Source organism: Eupeodes corollae, chromosome 1 (genome assembly GCF_945859685.1).
Source record: "Eupeodes corollae chromosome 1, idEupCoro1.1, whole genome shotgun sequence".
NCBI lineage: Eukaryota > Metazoa > Arthropoda > Insecta > Diptera > Syrphidae > Eupeodes > Eupeodes corollae.
In genome coordinates this window covers 140,385,866-140,408,507 of record NC_079147.1, presented here as the reverse complement: position 1 = coordinate 140,408,507, position 22,642 = coordinate 140,385,866, and the positions used below count along the sequence as shown (strand labels likewise).

The 22,642-nt window shown below is 33.7% G+C and overlaps 1 protein-coding gene across 1 annotated transcript; it reads left to right on the top strand.

The window, feature by feature from the left end:
- Nucleotides 1-7,517: 7,517 nt before the first annotated feature.
- Nucleotides 7,518-21,427, top strand: LOC129941569 (kelch-like protein 20). Its single transcript, XM_056050243.1, has 8 exons — nucleotides 7,518-7,894; nucleotides 7,989-8,045; nucleotides 8,110-8,212; nucleotides 15,887-16,123; nucleotides 16,185-16,291; nucleotides 19,975-20,638; nucleotides 20,721-20,952; nucleotides 21,027-21,427. The coding sequence occupies exons 1-8, from the start codon at nucleotides 7,838-7,840 to the stop codon at nucleotides 21,313-21,315; spliced, it is 1,746 nt and encodes a 581-aa protein (XP_055906218.1). The 5' UTR covers nucleotides 7,518-7,837; the 3' UTR covers nucleotides 21,316-21,427.
- Nucleotides 21,428-22,642: the final 1,215 nt, after the last annotated feature.

Here is a 22,642-nt window from a genome sequence, read left to right as displayed (position 1 = left end):
TACTGTCGGTCATTAAGAAGCTTCCGTTCTTCGAGATATTTCTTGAGCTGATAATTAATCAGCGTTTCCATGACCTTGGAAAGAAGGGACGTAAGTGCTATTGGACGATAGTTAGAGGGAGAGGAGGATTCGCCTTTTTTAGGGACAGGCTGGACAAATGCTATTTTCCATCCGCTCGGAAAAAGACCTGTAGAGTAGGAAAGATGGAAAAGTTTACGCAGTGGTTTTGCCAGCGATGAAGAACACCTCTTCAGAACAATTGGGGAGATACTATCCGGGCCAGCGGATTTGTGTATGTCAAGGTCTTTCAGTACTCTTGCAACTGCACGAGTGCGAAAGAAGATTCGTCCCATTGAATCATTTACGCTCTCAAGAACAGGAGGACTCATGACACTTTCCGGTAGCGTCGAATTAACAGCAAACTGTGCTGCAAGCAAATTGGCTTTATCAATCGAGCTTACATAGGGAGTGTCATTGTGGACGAGCGTTGGAACCGAGGATGAATGGTGTTTCGTACGTTTTTTACAAATGACCAGAAATTTTTACTACCTTTGGGACATTGTAGTATTTTTTGCCTTAATTTCTGATCATGCAAAAATTTGGTTCGACGAATATGACCATTGCATGTCTTCCTAGCTTGTTTGAACTTATTCCGGTTTTCCTCGGTCGGGTTGGCTTTGTAACAACGGAAACTTACATCTCTGATCCTAATAACCTCTTTACAGCTCGAATCAAACCATGAGTTCTCTTTGGGTTTGATAGATTTTACCCTGTTCGGGATAAAATTTCTCATTCCACAAAGAATTAAATTTGTAACCATATCTGCGCTGGAATCCACGTCACTATCGAGGAAGCATAGTGACCAGTTAAAGTTCCTGAAGAATTCATTGAGACCGTCCCAGTTGGCTTTCTCATATTGCCAAACGGTTCTCATAGGAGTTTTTTCTTTAACTGGGTTTTTTCGACATGAGAATTTTGCAGATATGATACAATGGTCTGATGTGCCTAGAGGCGGTAATACACTAATTGTGTATTTATTAGGGTCAGAGGTAAGAAACAAGTCTAGGGTGTTGGCGGATTGACCTGCAACGTCAGGGATTCGAGTTGGCTCATCGACAAGCTGGGTTAATTCCGGTGTTGACTGACCAGAATAACGAAGCCAAGAAGAATTGTGTACATTGAAATCGCCCGCAATGACAATTTCAGTGTGAGGATAATGGGCAACAATTCTTTGAATGGAGTCAGACAGAGCATCAAATTCGTTAAAAGTTGAATTTCTGTCCAGATTTGGACTTCGATATAAAAAACATGTGTGGATGATGTGTTTATTTACCGTGAATTTTAACCACATGAAGTTAAAGTTTGTGTTGGAGCACAAACCATATTGTGGCTGGAGTTGGTATGCAACATCATTTCTTATATATACGGCTAGTCCATGATGAGGAAAAAATAATGGCACTAAGTTATACCCATTTAGATTGAATTCCGAATGATCGGAATCTTCACCTATTTGAGTTTCACTCAATGCCAAAACAGCTGGCCTGTTTGATGCAATGTGGACATATGTGGCATAGGAATTCTTTCTTAAACCACGAATGTTACTAAAGTCCACCCTGAATTCACTCAACATTTTAATGTATAAAACTTGTAAAACAACAAATTCGGACAATTACCTATAGTAAATGTAGTATCTAGAATCCAATTTGAACTTTTCAATAACAGACTTTCACTAGTGTTATGCCTTAGTGAAAATCTGCATATCGATCCGCCCCTGGTTAACTAGATATCACATGTACTAATCTATCCGAAGACATACCAACTCAATCCATATATACACTGCATAGCAATAAAAAGAACCGTATGCAATGTCTACATCGATTGTGATAATATGCCTGTGTGGGGTGGAGGGAAAGGAGAGAAGGGATTACCCATTACACTGTGTTTATCACTTTTGCCATTTCATTGCTTATTTATTAATTATATACGCAATGTTGAAGGTAGGTAGGTATTGTTTTGTTGTTTTTTTTTTTGTTTTTCCTTTTGTAATAAAAACACTGAACACTGAGTACATGCACTTGATAATGGAATTAACACGGCGACGAATTTATTTTAATTATTTTTATTTAATAGATTTAAAAGAAAGTATATAAGGGATGGACTATTATTGTTTTTAATTTTTTTTACTGGTTTGTGTTATTGAATTAGATTTAACAGACAACAAAATGCACATAAAGTGGACAATGCAATGGGAACAAGACTCTCAAGACGCGTGCGTTGCGGGTGGGATGCAGATCGGCACTGTTGTGTGCATCATTTCTGTTATAAAAATGTGATATATTAGGTGAATAATTTAAATATACCCTTGTTCTGGCGTGGATATTTTATGTTACACCAAAGATAGTACTTACCACCGGCAATAGGCTCAAAAGTCTCCTTCGTCCAAAGATTCCAAAAAGTCTACTTTATCATCTAAAGCATCGAAAAAAATACCCATTTTAATTGCAAAATAAAATTATAAAATTGCTTTTTATTAAGTTGACTGTCAGTTATCTACTTTATTCGGTACTTCATCCACCCAATAAGTTATACTTGACACATTAAGTTCTAGTTAGAAAATGAAGATATTGATAATCACTTTTGTGAATTTTAATTGCTGATTAACTTCAAAGTTACATTGTAAAAGCTAGAGGCAAGTTATGAGTAGTTAGTAGTTACCCATCACTTAAATTACTTTCTAGTTAAATCCTTCCGTTAGCGAATAGTTCGTTTAACATATATCCTTTTCATAGATGTATGTATTGGGTAACCAGGGTTGCCATGACTTAAACTAGTTAAAGGGCTCAATTTAAAAATATTTGTAGCCCAAAATTTTATCTATTGAAGTAACCCAAATACTACAAAGCTTGGTCTGTCAATAAGAAATTATTTTTATTTAAAAAACAGTGGAGAGTAAAATATAAACTTTTTATTCATAAAAATGGATGAGGTAACAATTGATTTTAGGAAACAGTTAACGTTTTTAGCTTTTAAAAAGCAATCCTTGCAATGAAAGTAATCAAATAAGTAAAGGGTGATTAGATCATTTTGAACAGAACTCAAATTATTAAGGAAATTGTTGTCAATGCCCGGCAGTCCATAAATAGCACCAAACAATCACTCTTTTTTTCCGTGCATTGGTTTGTCTACAATCACTTTTGGATTATCATTTGGCAACTTTGCTTATTGACGAATCTATTGAAGTTAAAATGTGTCTCCTAACTGCGATTCATCACTGGTCCCATTTCTTGCCACCATTCTAACCACTGACGGCGCTTGAAATGGTCAAAAGGCTTTAAGTCAATTGCGCCTTGTAATCAATCATAATTTTCCAGACTTGTAAGGGTTTTGACAAATGAGATTTGAAAAAATACTACATAAATGCTTGTTGCGTCCGCTCGAGTCGGATTTATTACATTATAATGATCTACATACATGTGTTTTTTAATTTTACTGATCTGGTTACAAAACATCGAGCCAATTGTCAAGAGCCAAAAAGTTGCAAACTGCCCAGACAAAAATAAAAATAAGCAAAGTGGCATTAAGGATTCGTTTTCTTAAACTTAGTTAGATAGTTTTCAGATGGGCTCGTTGATTTTTGACTTGCACAAAATCCAAAAGGATCAACAGAACCAAACCTAGCCATCTCAGTTTTCCCTTACACGTGCGATTTTAGATCGGCTCGGGTTCATTTGACTCTTTAGCTTTGTCGTGTATATCTAGCTTAAGGGCAAGAAATAGATTGATAGAAGAGCCACTTGTTTTAGATACATTAATACAACAACATCGACATCGACTTCCACATTAGAGCTCAACCCTAAAATCAATTTCGCATAGCAAATTCTACCAACCTTTAAAGAGAGATTTTTTAGGTTAATGAAATGTTTTGTTCAGACAGACCTAGTACCCTAATCTATCATCGATAGCTTCGGCAGATATTGCAAAATTTAGAATCTTGCTACTTAGAAAAGTCTGAAATAGTCATTTTTAGGAATGGGGGTAGAAGAGCAGCAGCTGGAAAATGTTATTTCAACAATGGTGAGATAAAGATAACTAATCAATACAAATATCTTGGCATTTACTTCTCTTACAACATGTCCTGGTCATATCACTTAAGAAAAAGACTTACATCATCGAAAAACTCAATCAACTCGACATGGTCGAAATTTGTAAAGAACAAGTTTAACACTCACTTTGCTAAATATAAAGTTCACGATGCAGCAACAAAGTCAATAATGCACTACTGTGCGCAAGTGTGGGGATACAATGGACACATTCAAACTAAATAACTACAACGTTTCTTCGTCAAAAGATGCTGATAATACGCCTAACTATGCAATACAGATCGAAACAGGTCTTCCAAATGCTTTCCTAAGTACATTAAAGATACATCTGTCATACATACGTAGAGTGATGTTAATGCCACTTTACCGCTTACCGCGTATCCTCTCTGAAGCAGTCATCGAGAAAAATTTGTATTGGGCCCAGGAATGGTCAGGCCTTTTCCAAGAGATGGAGATTGATTTCAGTTCCAAAATTTCAGTTTCAGAATGGAATCAAAAGCATACATTGCTGCTGACAAAGATAGTAGAAAAGAAAACTCTACAATTTTGAAAATACTAGCTTAAATATAGTAGTCTAATAATAAACGCATTTTGTTAAAACTTGCTAAGATTTGGTTTAATTTAATAAATTTTTTTTTTGAGCCTGACATACGACTTAAAAGCAAGTTATTGTAATACCTAATTTTGAATACCAGCCTAATAATGTTTTTGTTAAATTTTTTAATGGAAATAAAATTAAATTATCTATCTTATCTATCTATCACCATCATTAAACACAGTTTTTTGCATATAATTGTACGGCAAAATCAAATTTTCATTTGCAAATTTGTCAACTATTTTATTTACTCGTTTCTGTCAAAAGGGATGTTCAGGTTGCTATCTAGTTCACATGATTTTTTAAGTTAAAACTTGCATTGTTGTTATGGTTGCTGTGTCAGTCTGTTTCTTCTATAACAGTTTTGTTGAATTCTATTGAATATTCATTTTAAATAACCCACTATTTAGACAGCTGTCATAATTTGACATTCGAACTACGTTGTTATCAAACTATAGGGATTGTACACGCTTCAAGCAACAGCTTGAAATTATTAAAATTAAGTATATAAACGTGATGTTCGTTATTTCTCGAAGATGTGATCACAATTAGCCTCCAAGACCTCTGTATTAAACTCGTTTAGGGCCTGTCCCACAATATAATAACAATATACATAAGTCACAGTTAGGCTAGGCGCGCACATGCAACTTTTAATTTCGAAACTATTTGGTTTCTAAACTGAGCGCTATAGAACTTTATGAGAGTACACGCACATGCAGAAACCATTCTGTCGCCCATTCGAGCAACTTTTTAGTTTCTGTTTTGATACAAACTAGACGATCACCTTGAACCAATTCCTTAGTTTGTGTCACAAGAAATTAAAGGTAACTGAGCGGACATACAACTAAATCGTTGGGGCGACTTTCCATTACCGCAGCACGAATTTCGTTCTGATTTTTTTTTTACAGTTAGGTAGGAGTCTCAATAGAACATGTTTTAAATATTAGGGCGAGGAAACAACTTTAAGTCATAAAAAAAAATATTTTCTTTTTCGGACTTAACCCTACTTTTTTTGTATTGCATTTTTTGAGCCTGAAACAAGTTTTTTTTAATTGATAGCACGGCGTACTAACAGCTAGGTAAGTAAGGGGGGCATGCTGCCCCCCTGCAACCCCCCTGCTTGGGGTCACTATAGGATTTGGGGTGGGTGCGAGTTTGGGTATATGCAAAGTACTTTTCCATTTGAGCACTAAAATAAAAGAAATTACTAAGAACAAAAAAAAAGTATGGCAACACTGAACAAAAAACAGGAAAGAAATGTCAAAATCAACCATTTTTGAGTGTTTTGTATGGAAAAAAGTGAACTTTAAAAATTAATTAAAAATAGAAATAAATGTTTCCTCGCTCTAAAATTGCTATAGTTATTATTTATTTGCACATATCTATCGAATAAAAAACCGCAAGTCGAAATTCGTGCTGCGGTAATGGAAAGTTGAGCCAAATCGTTCAATAATTTTATGTAAGTCCAAGAGAGAGACAAATTTAGTCAAGGTAAATAAATGTTTCCTGTGTATTGGTTTAGTTTGTTGATTACTTTCGAAGTTGTTTGTTTATGTACCTGATGTTTCGGCAACTAAAGATCGAACTATTTGACTTCGAAAAAGTTGGATGTGTGCGCCTAGCCTTAAGCAACTTGGAACATAGTCAGCAGATAAAATTCACATTAGTTTTTAACAATAACTTGGTAGACCTAAGTCAGAGAGAAAAAAGTAGTATCTTTTGTTCTGAAATTTTCACCTTTTCACAAAGGCATGTGAAGAAGTAGCAAGTTGCTCCCCAACATACGAATTTATAAGATTTAATAATAATAAATGTCTGCTAACAGGAGGAATTAACTGGTAAGTAATTTAAATGGGTTCGATCCCTACCTATGCCATCTAAAGCTGTTTTCACGGGAACTGCCTCCTTCGAGGAATTCTCCAAGAATAATTCAGTACTCGCACACAGAAATGGTTAAGAGTTGTAAGTCACTAGACCCTAGTTCTCAACGGACTGTTGCGCCAAAACAATATATGTATATGTATATATAATTTAAATGGATGGTAACTCCTCAGAACTTTACCCTTAGCAACCTGTAGCCGTTGCGGCTATTTGATTGATATCGTTTCCGTTTCTTATGGCTGACCTCCTCTTACAATGATATAAACATCCATTGATTTTCCTTAACAACGACTCGCTTTTAGAATTTAAAAATGAAACCTCTTATTGTAAGACCCTTCAATTCAGTTTCACATTTAAGTCATATCTGAGCTTTTGGGAATAACCAGTTGCACTCAATCTTTCCAGTGGAAGCACCTCATATGTTTACATTTCAAACACTCGGCCACACTTTTTTTTTGACATTTCAAAAAAGCTCTCTCAAAAAGCTTCGAAAAGTTTTTCCAGCGGCAATTTTATAAACACACTTGCATTAAAAGCAGTTCATATGATTTTCAATATTCAATCACAATTATTTTTGTCAAGAGTACGTGCGTTTTGTTCGCATTTCATATATAGTAAAGTGAGAAATTCCCAACAAAACGATCCGCAGTGGCCAGATTTTTGTATTTAAAAATTGGTACAACTGAAAGAAGATCTGTCAAAATAATAATAAAAAAAAACACAAATAAGAAGAAAGTTTTGTGAAAATCAAAAGTCAAAATTAACTTAACAAGAAAAACTAACTAAAACTAATAAAATGGATAATTTTCAAAAACCTATCCATAGTGAGATTCTACACGAACTTTTATCGGTGTTATTCTCACTATGGATATTGTTTTTGTTATTCGTGTAAAATCCTACTTCACTATGGATAGATTTCCCAACAAAACACTTGTAGTGTTTGAAACAACTATTCTTATTGTCTGTTTTATCATTAATAAATAGTAACTTCAACTTTATATAAATATTATAATTAATTGATTTAAAATCAATTTATCTTAAAAATAACTCTTATTTTTATTGTCAAAAGCAAAAAGTTTTGTGTTTTGTTATTAACCATCCCACATGATAAAAATCATATGAAAGTGTAATTACAAAAGAAAACCCAAATGACTAGCTAAAGTAAATTCCGAATAATTGTGAAATGAATTTGTATTATTAATCACCGTTTACTATCTACTTACCTCGTCGAAGTTTATAAAGTACTTATAAATAATAAAAAATGGAAAACCTTAGAAATAGAGTACGGAATAGTTCATTGTTTAGTAATAATAACAAGGTAAAGCCATGTCCTATATTATTATTACATAAATCAAAATACCTCTACCTTATGATTCTATTTCAAAATTATGTGTCTTGTTTTTTTTTCTCAGAAAGTTATTTCTCTAGATCTAATAGATGGTTTGAACCGACTTAGAGAACAAGGATCGGTGAGTATTAAAAATGATGATACATATATTTTGATTAATGTTAATAATATTTTTATTTTTTAAGTTCTGTGATATTAAGTTGAGAACTGTTGAAGGCGATGACGTGATTCTTGCACACAAAATTGTACTATGTGCTTGTAGCCCTTACTTCAATATATTGTTCTCAGGTAAGTTGAATTTTGAAAATTGAAGTCATTACTCATCAGCGTTATTTTAAACATAGGTTTTTATGTCCAATCGTTTTGAAGTTTTATTTATGAATAAAATAAACAAACAAAGCATCCTCCAAATCACAGTTTGTTTATTTATTGGTTAATTTTATCTTTATTATTTAGTTTTCATACCATATACATTCTATACCTATCTTGAACCGTTTTAAGTAGATAGAAGAGGCCAGTGTTGAGGCTGCAAAGCTTTGGCTATTAAAACAGCTGATAGCTAGGTTCTTTTACATTTCGCTTTCATTTGAAATAAAAACGAAAGTTAAGGTATGTATCATCTACCTAATGAATCTTTTTTATTAATTTCGATTTCAATTTTCTCGAAATAAAAAGTCAAAAGGAAAAAAAATGGAACGTGATTATGTATTTTAAAACAATAGTTTGCAATATAAATGCATTACAATTTTTGTGAAAACAACGAAAGAAGGAAGATGGCCTATGTTAATTTAGCACAAACTATTTCATTTATTAATTTTATTTCATGTACTTATTTACAAATGATTTACAAAATGCGTCTTGGACACACATTTTTGTAATCAGAGGATTTTTTCAGATAGTTTGATTTATCGTTTTCGAACACTTAACCCCGCCCACGTCTGAAAAAAAAACATACCAGACGGTTGCATTTGATAAAATGGGATGAATTTCACCATTCGCATCAAGGAATTTTGGTTATCGCTCCACTCCCAAAAAATAGTGCGTTCACAAATCAAACTTAAAGTACATATGAATCTTGCTATTTTCAAATTTCACTTCTTCTTAAAACTGTCAAGTTTCTCCCTGATATAAAATTTGCCACTTTATATTTTTTGTTTGGCTACCTTGGACTTAACTTTTTCAAGTAGTCCATATATTGACCACAGTCCATTAGTTAGTTCACTAACATTGCAGTCCCTGCAGAGCCTAAACCATTCATTGAAGAATTGTTTGGGAAGTTTTTTAGATGCGAAGCAGTTTAAAATGTTAGCCAATGTGCTGGTGGGTTCATCACCTCTTTCCTGTATTAAAAATGGGGCTTTAGGGTGTATGTTGACAATGATGGTAATCAGGTATCCGTGTGTAGCATACATTTTTTTTGAAAACATTTCTTTAAAACTTTCCACTTCTTCGAATTTCCAGATTCTCCATCCTTGTGCTGCATTGCATATAATTGCACGAACCACTGCTTCAAATATTCTATATTAAACTTGGAAAAATATTTTTTTTTGAAAATTTTATTCCAGTTGCTGTTAATTTCCCTTTTTGCCGCTTTCAGCTCTTTTTCCAAGTGAGTCTTGGAGGAAATTTAGGGTGTCAGAGGGACACCAAGATATTTATATTGTATAACCTTGTCTAATTCTTCGTTTCTCCGGTACTATTTCTCATTTCTTGAGCGTGTTTAACTTCAATTTCCATTAGTAACAATCTGTTTGGAGTCGTACTGAACATTGCTTTAGGTGTACACAGGGCTGGCCAAAGGCAATCTTGCGCCCTGTGCAAGATTATTAGAAAGCGCCCCTTTTTTATATTTTCACACATAAACTGATACACAAGCATAAGCCTTTCCCACATTATCCAGTCTACCTACTTTCAGTGTGTTTTCTGTTGTTGAGGTATCCCAAGTAAGCCTAAACCATAAACTAAAACGCAGCGATGAAATGAGAATCTTACTTTTCTGGCCTTACATTTTTCAAATTCAGAAATGAGATCATCAAAGTCTAAAGAATTTAGTAATTCCTATAAGCCTACCAATCTCTCTTGACTCATGGTTGTCCTAAGATAATTTTTAATAATATTAAGTTTAGAAAAACTACGTTCTGCTGAAGCTACCGTGGCCGGGATTGTATTAGGGATTTGGAGAGCAATTACTAAATTCGGAGCAAAATCTTCAAGGTTTGAACTTAAGCTTTGTGGTGTAACAAGCGGGGATATTACGGTTAACTCTTAAAACAATTCTCCATCTAAATCTTTAAAACTACCTAATGTAATAAAACTCTGCAAATTAAGGCATAAAGCACGTACATTTTTATTTTTTAAACATTCGCTTATGTTACATAAAAATGAAAAATTGATGTTATATGTATCAATATGTTTAAACCTTTCTGTAATTGATTGAATGGCTTCATTAAGAATTTTGAAAAAAAAATCTACTTTAAATCTTTGTTTCCAGTCTAATATAGTTTCAGGACATTCATCAGCATAAAGTATTTTTCTCCGTTGAAATAGCAATGATGAAACTTCAGGAAACATATTTAGTATTTCTAGGGAACTAGCAATACGCTCGATTAATTGAACAAACCTACCCATTAAATTTTTTATGGGAACACATTCAAATTAAACTGCTTTTTTTATTTTCTAAAAGTTTAATGCGAGTTGACAGATTAGCGGGCCGACTTTGAGAATATTTACTCAATTTATTTATATTTTCTAAAACATCAAATCAAATTAGCAGGCAGGAAATAAATGTTAAATCAAAAATTTTATTTACTAAAGATTTTAAAGTCCTCAATGCTTCTAACCTGCTCTCTTATATAGTCTCAGAAAGGTGTTTCAAAGTAAGACTTGGAATTTTTTAATTATAAAAACCCCCCTCGTTAAGGAACTTGAAAAGAAGTTATACAAACATTGAATTGTATCGAAAACTTTGACTGCATATATTGAGCACCGAGCAGCATCATTAACCACTAAATTCAACGAAATGCGAGCAACATGGAACGAAAAATGCTCTTGGTTCCAGGGTTCGAATACGATTCTGAACACCCGCTTTTCTTCCTTTGATATTCGAACTATTATCATAACTTTGGCTTCGACAGTTACTTATTAAAATTCCATGTAATTCAAGCTTGTCTAAAATCAACTGAGTCAGTCACATTCCGGTCTTGTCTTGTCACAAAAAACGTCACTTCTATTTACAACTTATAGCTATTTATTTATTCTTAATTAACTAACAAAGGGAAAAAATAAATGAAATAATCTGCATTCTGCAGAAAGACTAGATATACATTAAAAGTATCCTTTACAACACTTATTAACTTTCAAAAAATTCCATTTGATTTCGACCCCTCGATTCAGTGCCACCATATACCTAGATCGAAATCTCAATTCCATTCGATTCCTCGATCTCGTCTTGTAACCAGGGTGGTGGGATAAAACTTTTTTGTGTTGAGATTTTTTCATTTTTTAGGAAGGTAGGATTTTTAGTTCTAGATTTTTATATTTAGTTAAATTTTCATTGAATGCAACAATGAAAGTGATGTTTGTTAGTGCGCAAGAGATAACTTAGGACAGTTGTGATGAATGTTTTTTTGAGATTATTTTAAGAATGTTTGTGGTTAAGAAAATGGCAAATAGTTGTAGTACATATTTGTTTGCGGAAAATCAGATTACATTTTCTTTCTCCTCGTAATGCGCCCCCAAAATTGTGCGCCCTGTGCATTTGCACATATGCTTTGTCCGGCCCTGGGTGTACACTATGTCATCCAAGAAGAGAGACAAAAGTAGTGGACTAGAAAGGCAGCCTTGTTTTACTCCTGTTTCTGTTTAAAACAATTCTGATATAATAATATATTAATAATAATATTATATTACCATTTCATACAGCTCAGCGGTTTTCGTGATAAAGCTGTTGCAGTTCTTTGAGCATCTTCGCAGAAATTCCTAAATTCGAGAGTTTGTAACATAAGGCTTTTCTATAATGTCGAATACTGCTTTGAAGTCTATAAAGAAGATTTCTAATGGAATCGGACAGTACTTATCAAGCTTAAGATATTGCCTACTGTGGAGTAGCACTTACGGAATCTGGCCCGGTATTCACTGAGTAGATTATATTCATCTACCCAAGTAGTGAATCTTATCAGTAACACTCCTGTAAAGATTTTCGTAACAGTGTTAAGGAAAGATGTGGATTTTCTTTCTTCAGTGTAGGGAATATAATGTTTTTCCTGAAACTTTTTGGACAACACCACAGTCGTAAATACATTTGAAAGTTCTCGTTCGTTGCGTTTTTGAAGAATTTAACAGGTAGTCCGTCTTCGCCTGGTGCTTTGCTTTCATTACAATGATCTATGACTCTGGATACTTGTGGTTGGGTAAATTGTTGGTTATAAATGGTTCTGTATATTGTATAGGGTTGTCAATTGGTTCTCAGTAGATTCAAGAGATTTTTGAAGTACTCAGACAGAATTAGAGTATCTACTTTTGTGGACGTTAGCCTTATTTGTTCAATGTACTGGCAGGTTCAGACGACATAAGGGACTTGAAAGTAAGGCAAGATTCTAGCATCTGATTTATCAGCTGCCAAACAATTTCTTTCCAACTAAGCCAACTTTATTGGAAAGTTTACTGGAAAGTTAGCCAAGATAAATCTCTAACTATCAAGTCAATTCAACTTATGTCAAAACGGCAATTGATCATGTTTTTAATTCAACTGAAAACTGAACTTTTTTACTCTATGATTTATTTATTTTCTGTACAATTCCATTTGTTGTTTTGTGTAAAAGGGTCCCTTGTCAATTTGGAAAAGAAATAAGTAATACAATACAACACAAAAAACAAATCATGGTAGACTTGTTGCTTGCCTGAGGAGTGTTTTGTAGACAATAATTTTGTGGGTAGTTTTTGGAGTATGAACTTAAACTATAGGTTTGCTAAATAAAGTTCTGAATTTAAAATTCATGACACTTGAAAAACTTGTTGCCTTGGTCAAAATTTACGTTCAAAGAATGAAGTTGACTGCAAATGAAGTCCCTTATGTTGCCTGAAGCTGCTCAGTGACAAAAAAGTAAGACATTTTGTTTATAATTCTTAGAATATGAAATTCACGGATATTTTATAACTAAAATCTGTCCAAATCATACTTTGACGATTAAAAATGTCAGAAAATGTTCTTATTAAATTTGTACTACTGTTCGAGATGATTAAGGTAAAGTGGTTTTAAAATTAAAATTTACTGACCCACGTCAGTATTTGTGAAAATTTAATGTTAGATTGTTAAAAAATGTTGAACGTTAATTTCTTTTTCGTTTGGCTTTGTTCATAACCTTAAAATCAAATTTAGAGAACTATTGATAAAAAACATCATAGTTTATTAGTGTTATGTAATCTGATCTTAAAAATTACTTTTTTTAACATTAATTTGAATTGTTTTACCTTAGATATAATTGCATATGTGTGCAAATTAATCTCTTATAGTAGTGCGAGCTTAGACTCCTGGCCAGCGTTGCCGATGTGGCACGGTGACACGAAAAGTTTAAATATGGCACGTTTTATTATGTCAATATTTTTACATAAATTTAAACTCATAGTGTAAACGCAGTGTCAATATTCATTAAAACAACAGTTATCAAGAACCATATACTTGATTTTTTAGAAACTTATAATATTCCCATATCAAACTTAATTGGTAAAAAAAGATTAGTTCAATATTTGCTCAAGCAGTTGCACTTCACATTCGTTGCAAATACGTATTTCAAATGCGTGCTCTACAATACATGAATTAGCCAAAGATGTACCTAAATAGTTTTTTAAAAACAGTCCTAAACGGCAAAGTAAAATGGCAGTTTTTCAAGAATATTTCACTATTAAACAAAACAAAATTCCAAAAATGATTTCAACTCTCTGGCTTGCATTTGTGGCATTAAATGTTTGTTAAAAAATTGGATGGTTTTTTCTCAAAGAAGAAAACAGTGAAAAGTCAAAAAGACTCCTTGACCTCTAAACGATAACAGAATAAAATCATATTTCAAGTTTTTGGATTACGTTCTACCTTCTACAGACATATTTATTGTCATTTCAAAGCGAAGCCCCAAAAATAAATTTATTAATTTCAGAAATAACTATTTTTCACCAAATTTTCCTAAAAACAAAATTTTTTAAAGAAGATTATTTTAATTCTTCAAATGCAATAATGGGATTTGAATGCACAGAAAAGGTTCGAAATTTAGAGACTAACGAAAAATTTAATTTTTTAAAAAATTGTCAAATATTCTATAAAAAAAACTTTCACAAGAATTTGAAAGAAAACTTAATTTAATGTTAATGTTATAAATGCGTTTAAAAAATAATTCAAACATAAAAAGTATTTTGCCACACTTCAATATTTTGATATCAGAATTTTCTCATCTATTATAGTGCGAGAAAGATGTTATAAGAAAAATTTTTGGGCTAGTGTTTTTCTTGAAGATTCAAAGACGTAAGGCTTAAGTTGTATAAATTAAAAAAAAAATTGATGAAGCAATGTTTATTAATATTTCCAAATTTATGTTTGACTCACGGAAGTGCATCAGCAAAACGAGTGTTTTTAAGGCTAAATAATATTAAAACAAATTGTCATACAAAACAATTAATGCTATAATGTCATATAATGAAATTATTAGGCCTAATAATTGTCAAAATTTTAACCTTCAGCTAATTTATTTATTTGACTTATTATAACAAAGCTTTATTACGTCTTTATATTTTAATATTATTTATACCTATATAATTTTTAATAATAATACCTACTCATGCACGAATAGAGGAAGTGATTTTTTTAATAGTAATAGTATTCAATCTATATTTATTTTTAAAGAACAACTTGAGTTTTATTTTCGTATGGCACGAAAATTTCATAGATGACACGTTTTTTGAAAAAACGTGGCACGAAAATTTATTTTTTGGCGGCAACGCTGCTCCTGGCTTCTTCAAATCAGAACTTAAATTCTAAACATCGAAAAAAGGCATTTATTACTCATATTAATTCTATTCTTCATTTGGGTTATGTTCACAATAAAGTATGTTTTGTATTTCTTTTTTAAGTATACCTGGGCCGTATGCAAATGTAGTTCTTTGTCACTTTGCTAGTTGGTAAATAAATTTTGTAGGTAAGCCCATATAAGTAAATGTAAGATAGCTATTATTACTAAAGTTTTTCAATACCAGTCTATTTTATATAATTAAAAAAATGGTAATTTTTTCTTTTAAACCCAAGAACTTTTTGTTTGTGATCATAAAATTATGCAAGTGATTTTTAAAAACTAGAAAAAAGCCCTATTGATAGAAAAGTGAATGTCTATTTTGTTTTAGAGGCTTTGCACAGGGCGCATAAGTTTATTATCAACCCACAGTCAACGCCATCCAATCTTTTTAAACTTTAAGCAAGTTCTTAAAACTTGATTTTTTACGTTGTACTTATGAACAATTTTGGCATGTAGGTACATACATTCACAGTTTCGTAGATAGCAACAGATCAAAGGCGTGTATAAGTTAGCTCTACTTTTTTTAATTGATTACTTCGAAAACGATACCTAGGAAAATCGTGTTCTGCCAAAATTATAGATATTATTATTTTTAACTTGAATTTATCAAATTATATGTTGATTAAATAAAATACATTTATTAATGTATGTATATATGTAAACACCACTGAAAACATATGTAACAACATAACATGATGCAGTTCGATATCATTTTTTGAAAGAACGGCACTTCTATAACTTAAAAATAAGATAATTTTATGAAATACAACAATTCAAATTTCTAATTTCGTTTCCTCAAGAACTATGTTTTTTGAGTTATGGCGGTCTTGTTTTTGATAAACGTTATGTACCTATGAATTATTTTTATTTACATATTTTTTAAAATTGTTATGTTTTTAATTCTTAGGTTCATTTAAGGAGTCAGACCAATCAGAATTCTGTGTTAAAGATGTACCAGCTGACTGTTTAAAGATTTTAGTTGATTACATGTATACGGGGATATTAAAATTCGATTCAACAAACGTGGAGAGAGTTCTTTTGGCAGCATCATTCTTACAAATAACAACAGCTGAAGAGGTTTGCAGTGCGTTCTTGGCAAATAATTTAGTTTTGGACAATTGCATTCAATATATTGTGTTTGCTGGTAAATAAGCGTAATACAGATAAATTGTATGTGAATTAATTTTTTAATTTTTGTTTTGCAGGTAAACATTCCATTAAGACGTTGCGTGTGAAAGCAATTGAAATGGCTGTCATAAATTTTCAAAGTATTTTCCCAAAAGATGAATATCTTGAAATTGACTTTGATGAGGTTTGTAAATATTCAATCAATAACTACATTAAGTATCTTATACACATTTTTATGAACTCTAACGCAATGATTACAAAACTAGTTGAAAACATTTACTTTCTGGAAATAGAAAAACATTTGAAAAGTAAAGGAAACGTAATTAAAACGTTAGACAGCTTCTTAATTAAATTGCACCGTTAATGTTGTGTTTATTTTCACCACTTTATGAAAAGCATATAGACGGGTAGTCACCAAATTTTCGCACACATAATATAGATTTTTTTTTTAAATTTTTAAAAACAACTTTTAATCCAGTATCATTAAAGTACTTTCAAAAACTAAAAATAAAATTAAATTGGGTGGCCCAACAGTCCGTTGGGAACTAGGGCCTAGTGACTTACAACTCTCAACCATTCCTGTGTGCCAGTACTGTAGTTAGTGATGAAGTGGACCTACAGTTTTAACCCGAATCCGTTCGGCTAATTTGAGAAATCACTTTTCATGACAATAATTACTCTTGAAGAATTTGTCTTGTCTTGTAAAACTTGAATTGGTATAGGCAGGGGTCGAACCCAAGATCTTTGGCATTTTTTTTTAATTTATTTTTATTAATTTAATTTTAAACCTATCTTAAAGCTAGACAAAAATTCATAAAACTAGCCCAATTAACTATAACTTACAACTAACTTACTGATCCCATACGGACACTCTAAGCATGTCCCTTCTTTCCAAGGTTATGAAAACGTAAATTAATATCAGCTTGTAAAAATCAAATCAAGATGCCGCTTAACCTTAAATGGGTTCTTTATTATACGATAGTCAAACTCCAACTAACTCATAACAATATTATACTAGAGCTATTTATAGCTCTATAGTTCGCCCATCCTTTGATTTGATCATGTCATCAGGGTCAACAACATCGTCACCATCGGCGTCATGGTCTTCATCGTCGTCATCGGTGTTCTCGAATGGGTCTTCCGGCAGTTCACACAATTGCTTCATTTTGTCTGATGACATGACTGTACTGAATTTTTGTTGATTGTGTTGCATTCTAGGAATGTCCTCAACAACAAACCTATCGTTCGGGAGCACCTTGGTAACAATGTATGGACCCGAAAAACTGGTTCAGGCTTCCGTGATGTACCTGTGGCAACTGATTCATTTTCAATTAATATTAATTCATTTACTTCATATTAGGATGGTTTCCGGTGCTTCTGGTCAAATGACTTCTTTTGGACTAGCTGATTTCGAATGATGTTCTGAAGTGTGGACTCCGTTCGTTCATCTACTTCTTGCTTCTCAGACATTGATTTTCTTCCCAGCTCCAACAATAGTTTATTTCCCAGAATGTCTCTCGGAGTGTAGGAAAACAATAGTTCGTGTGGACTTGCCCTAGTAATAGAGATCTTAGTTGTGTTTAGACCCCATTGAATCGATCGCAAGTGACTGGCCCAGTCTTTACCTCTTTTTCTGGAATGGGTGCACTTAAGTGACGAGAGAACCGTGCGGTTGCAGCGTTCCACCTGGCCATTTGCTCTTGGTGTCCTCACGGCATTTTTCACGTGCTGGAATTTGGCGGTGAAAGCTGTTCCTCTGTCGGTTACGATCATGCGAGGGACGCCAAAATACCCCGTAACTTCAGACAAAACATTTAGGACGCCCCGAGTGTTTGTAGTTTTCACTGGTCGATCTACTGAATACTTTGTGAAGTTGTCCATAATAGCAAGCACGTACCTGGTCCCTCCCTTTCCAACGGAAAAAGGTCCGAGGTGATCCAGATGAACCCTGTCGAAGGGCAGTGGAACTCGTTCCGGGGGATGCAGTTCCCCTTCAATTAAACCACCTTTACGTTTGGCGTATGCACCGTAGACGCAGGACTTTATGTACGAACTCGTGTATCCCCTCATCCTGGGGAACCAGTATGTCTCACTTAGCCTCGAAAGGGTCTTCTCATCAGCGAAATGACCTACGTCATCGTGGCAGAACTTCAACACTCTCCATCGAACTGCCTTTGGAACTGCCCATCTTTCTTCCTCTTTAACTAAACTAATCGGAACAAACGACATCCTTTTACTCGATACTCTTTTTTTAAGTTTGCCTTTTTCGGTGCCATCTCTCTATGATGCAGTGCGATTATAATGGACCGTAACTTAACATCTTGCCACTGCATTGTGGCTAGCCAGTCGTCCTAGGCTATGTTGACATTCAGCACAAACAATGATGCTTCTTTTGGGGGTTATTTGTCCCCATTCTGTTGTCGACTTAGAGCATCCACGTATGCCGCTTTAGTACCTGGCTGATGGACCGTATCGAATGAGAATTCTTGGAGCTTAAGCCACCATCGACCCACTCTAGGAAGGATCTTTTGCTTGTTGCTACAATGGCCTCGTAATCTGTTACGACTTAAAGTGCTTACCCAAGAGATATACTCTGAAGCGCTCCAGACTCTCCACTATGGCGAGCACTTCCAGTTCATAGGAGTGAAACTTCTTTTCATTGTCCGTCAGTTTTCGACTGAAAAAGATCACTGGTCGAAGGCCTCTGTCCTGCCCTTCTTTTTGCATCAGAATGCCGGCAAGCCCTAACGACGAAGCATTGGTGTGAACTTGATGATCGCAATCCGGGCTGTAAAGAGCTAAAACTGGAGGATTAATTAAAAATTCTTTAAGTCTTACGAAAGCAGCTTTCTGAATTTCCGTCTTGTCAAACTTCTGATCACTCTTGGTGAGGCCACTGAGTGGCGCAGCCCAGTGAGCATAATTCTTCACGAATTTTCTAAAAAATCCCGTGAGACCGAGGAACTGGCGAACCTCGCGAACACTCCGAGGCCTTGGGAAGTTTGTGATTGCATCTGTCTTATGCGAACTTGATTGGAGACCGTCTATGTCGACCTGGTAACCGAGAAATTCCATGTTAGTTTTAAAGAAAGAACACTTGCTTGCGTTTAAAGTTAAGCTTGATTTCATCAACACCTTAAGGAATCTCTCTAGCTTTTCCAAACCTTCTTGTACAGTCTTACATGCAATTATGGTGTCATTTATAAATCACGGCGTCACCCTTATTTAATCCAGCCTTAATCTTGTTCATGGTTGCTTGGAACACAGCAGGTGCATTGACGAAATATATTTCGGCTTCCGAAAGTTTAAAAAACTATGATTTGATGGTTTATCTAAACGAACATTGGAAGAAATCTTAAAAACTTTTTTTAAGAAAGTAGTATTATTGCAATTCCTCGCATTCCATCAGGCTCTCTTATCAAAAATGCGTGCCCTTGGTTTAGACGAAACCTTCCGTCATTTGAGTAGGACCGTTCAATTTAAGGCGTATTGGATGGTTTCAAGTATTGGAAACACAAAATAAATACTGATATGCCCCAAGGCTCTATTTTGTCTCCGACACTCGTGGTTATTTTCTATTAATGATCTCCTGTCTGAAAAATAATTAACTTCAGTACACGGTATGTGCATCACCGATCAGTTCTTATGTAAGATTACATATACATAAAATATTGACAAAAATGCTGTAAGGTGCTTAGGACTGATTCGGATCTGTTTGTAATTTACAAAGCCTTCATTTGGACAGGTGCCTCAAAACAAGTTTAAGTCTTTTAGATAGGATAAAAAAAAGACACATTTAATTTTACGTTTTATTTTTTGACCTCGATTATATTTAAATTCATAGTTTAATTTTTTGATTTTTTACAGTTCAGAATTTTGCTACAAAGACTTAAACTAAGTGGATATACTGAGGACGCTATTTACTCATTCCTAATGCGTTGGATTCATCATTCATATGAAAGCCGAGTTGAATTTCTTCAGGATCTTTTAAGTTACCTCAATCCTCATCATATATCTACCGAATTACTTCAATCTAAAAGAATCTCAACACGTACTGTTCCTTTCTTAGACCATTGGGCTGCGCCTGCCACTTCTGTCAATTTAAATGAGTCACAAATACAGATATTGCTTACGAGAAGAATAAGTGATTTCGCACCTAGAACGGTAAAATTTTTTACCCAAAACGATCAATACGAAATCCAGTCATTGCCTGAAGAAACTTATGATGGTAGCTACGTTTGTTTTGGTTATAATATTTTTCATCTTGGCGGATGGAGAAATAAAAAACTTATCACCGATGCAACGTATACGTTCCAACAGAAAAAACATGTATGGAATCCATTTGTTCCATTGTTGAAGTCAAGAGCTTATCATAGGAGTGGTGTGTTAGATGGAACTATTTATACTATTGGTGGATCCGATGGACTGAAAGCATTACCCCATGTGGAGTACTTAGATTTACACACAGGAAAGCGTGGTTGGTGTGAAGAACTACCTCAAGCTAAAGAACAAATGGGACTTGCATTTCATGGTAAGTTATTTTGTTTTGTTAATCTTTTGAACGTATTCTATTTATTATGATATTCTGATATTCTTGTCTTTTCGTTTATCAGAAAATGTAATTTACACAATTGGGGGAAAAAATAGGGCGGTAAACTTAAAGTGTGTTCAGCGTTTGGACCCTCGTGTTGGCAAGTGGGAAGTTATGGAAACAACGTCTTACAAAGCCGGGGCTTCTTCTTGTGCTGTGGTCTATGATAACATATATACAACTCATTCGGATGCTTTACAACGTTATGACATTCGGACGAATCGGTGGACGTTAATTCGCACCCAATACAATAGGTATTTTTTTTTATTGAAAATGATTCAAGTTCTTATTAAATAATGTGTATATATTTTTTAAATTCCTTTTATAGGTATCCTGACCAAGTGTTTTCAGTTGACAACAAACTTTATGGACTTTTCAAGGACCATATAGCGCTGTATGTGCCTGAACTAGGCAAATGGTCAGTGTATCGACAGTTAAACTATCACCACAATCACCTTAGTGTTTCAACAAATCTACGATACCCAGTTGGGAATAATTTCAACGATAATATGGAAGAAATAGCTGAAAATCTTGAAAATGATAATGATAATGAAAATGACAATGACCATGAAAATGACGGTGATGATGAACAAGACGAAGAAGCTCAACCATGGTGAACAATTTTCAATGCAACAACAAAAAATAGAAAACCAGTGATTATAATGTTAATAATGTGTATTATATTTTTGTGTATATTTATTATATTAAAAAATGTTTTTAAATTTATAATTTAATGTCTTCCCAATATTTATATCATCCGTTCAGAAGTAAGATACAGAGTATAAACTTTGAAGCAAAATGGATTGAAAAAAAAGATAAACATTTTTATATTCCGGTATATTTTTAAATTTGTTTTTATAAACAGTGTTTACAAAGTGTAACACAACTTCATTTTATGGAAAATGTGAAGTGAATTAAAAATATTAACAGTTTTTTGTTTATGAACAAATGTATAGTAATGTAGAACTACTTCTTAAATCGAAGTATTTATACTGCTGAAACAACCAACACCAGAAAAATTGGCAGCGCAAGCAAGAACTCGCCAGTTTTTTTTATTTCGAACTTGGAAATGTAAACGATGTAAGCACAATTTTATCGTCTACAGATCGCTTGAAATCTCTAGGATATTTATCAAAAGAGACCTTTCGTACAATGAAAGAAGAGAGAAATTCCACCTACGTCAAATCAAAAAATGTTTAACACAAACCAATCCCAATCTAAAAGTCGAGATTAAGCGGTGAGCCATCGAAGTCAACAACCATCGTTTCAAATGCATATCTGAGGGAGTAATTACAGCTCTTAGCAATATAAGCAAGGCTTACATTACTAGTCTACTAAATAAAAAAAATCTTAATTACACTGTAATTGTAAACGAAACTAAAATACTAAGCGACTTTGAAAAACTTACAACTTTATGCGAAGAAACAGACCTTAATAATTTCATACTAGTTGGCGATTTGAATGTAAGAACAGGCACAAAAGGAAGTGTAGATGTGCAGCTTTCGAATGAAAATCTGGTTTCAATGATTAGAACATCAAAGGATAATTCCTACGATCGCAATTCAAACGCGTTTATAGAGTTTTTAGAAGAGAAAGAAGCATTCATTTTGAGTGGGAGAGGTTTCGGCGACAATACTGGTGAATTCAGTTGGCTGTAAAACTTTCTCTTTCGACCATATGCCCCTCATTATAAATCTAAACGTACAATCATCATCGACGTACAACGATAAGTTGAAACTTCTACCAAGGCTTAAATGGCGGGAGGACAGATTATTCGCATACACAAACAGTTAAGATCGACACATTTCACAAACGGTTACTGACATAGACGAAAATGAAGATCATTGTCTTAAGATTAAGGAATGTATATACAACGCAAACGGGGAAATTAATTGTTCGAGTACGAACTTCACGCTCAAGAAACCGTGGTTTGATACTGCTTGC

Excerpts from the sequence above, each read along its gene's own strand:
- LOC129941569 (XM_056050243.1), top strand. The coding sequence starts at position 7,838 with ATGGAAAACCTTAGAAATAGAGTACGGAATAGTTCATTGTTTAGTAAT. Across the intron at positions 16,124-16,184 it reads TCAATATATTGTGTTTGCTG|GTAAACATTCCATTAAGACG; the intron begins GTAAATAAGCGT and ends TTTGTTTTGCAG. Across the intron at positions 20,953-21,026 it reads ATTCGCACCCAATACAATAG|GTATCCTGACCAAGTGTTTT; the intron begins GTATTTTTTTTT and ends TTCCTTTTATAG.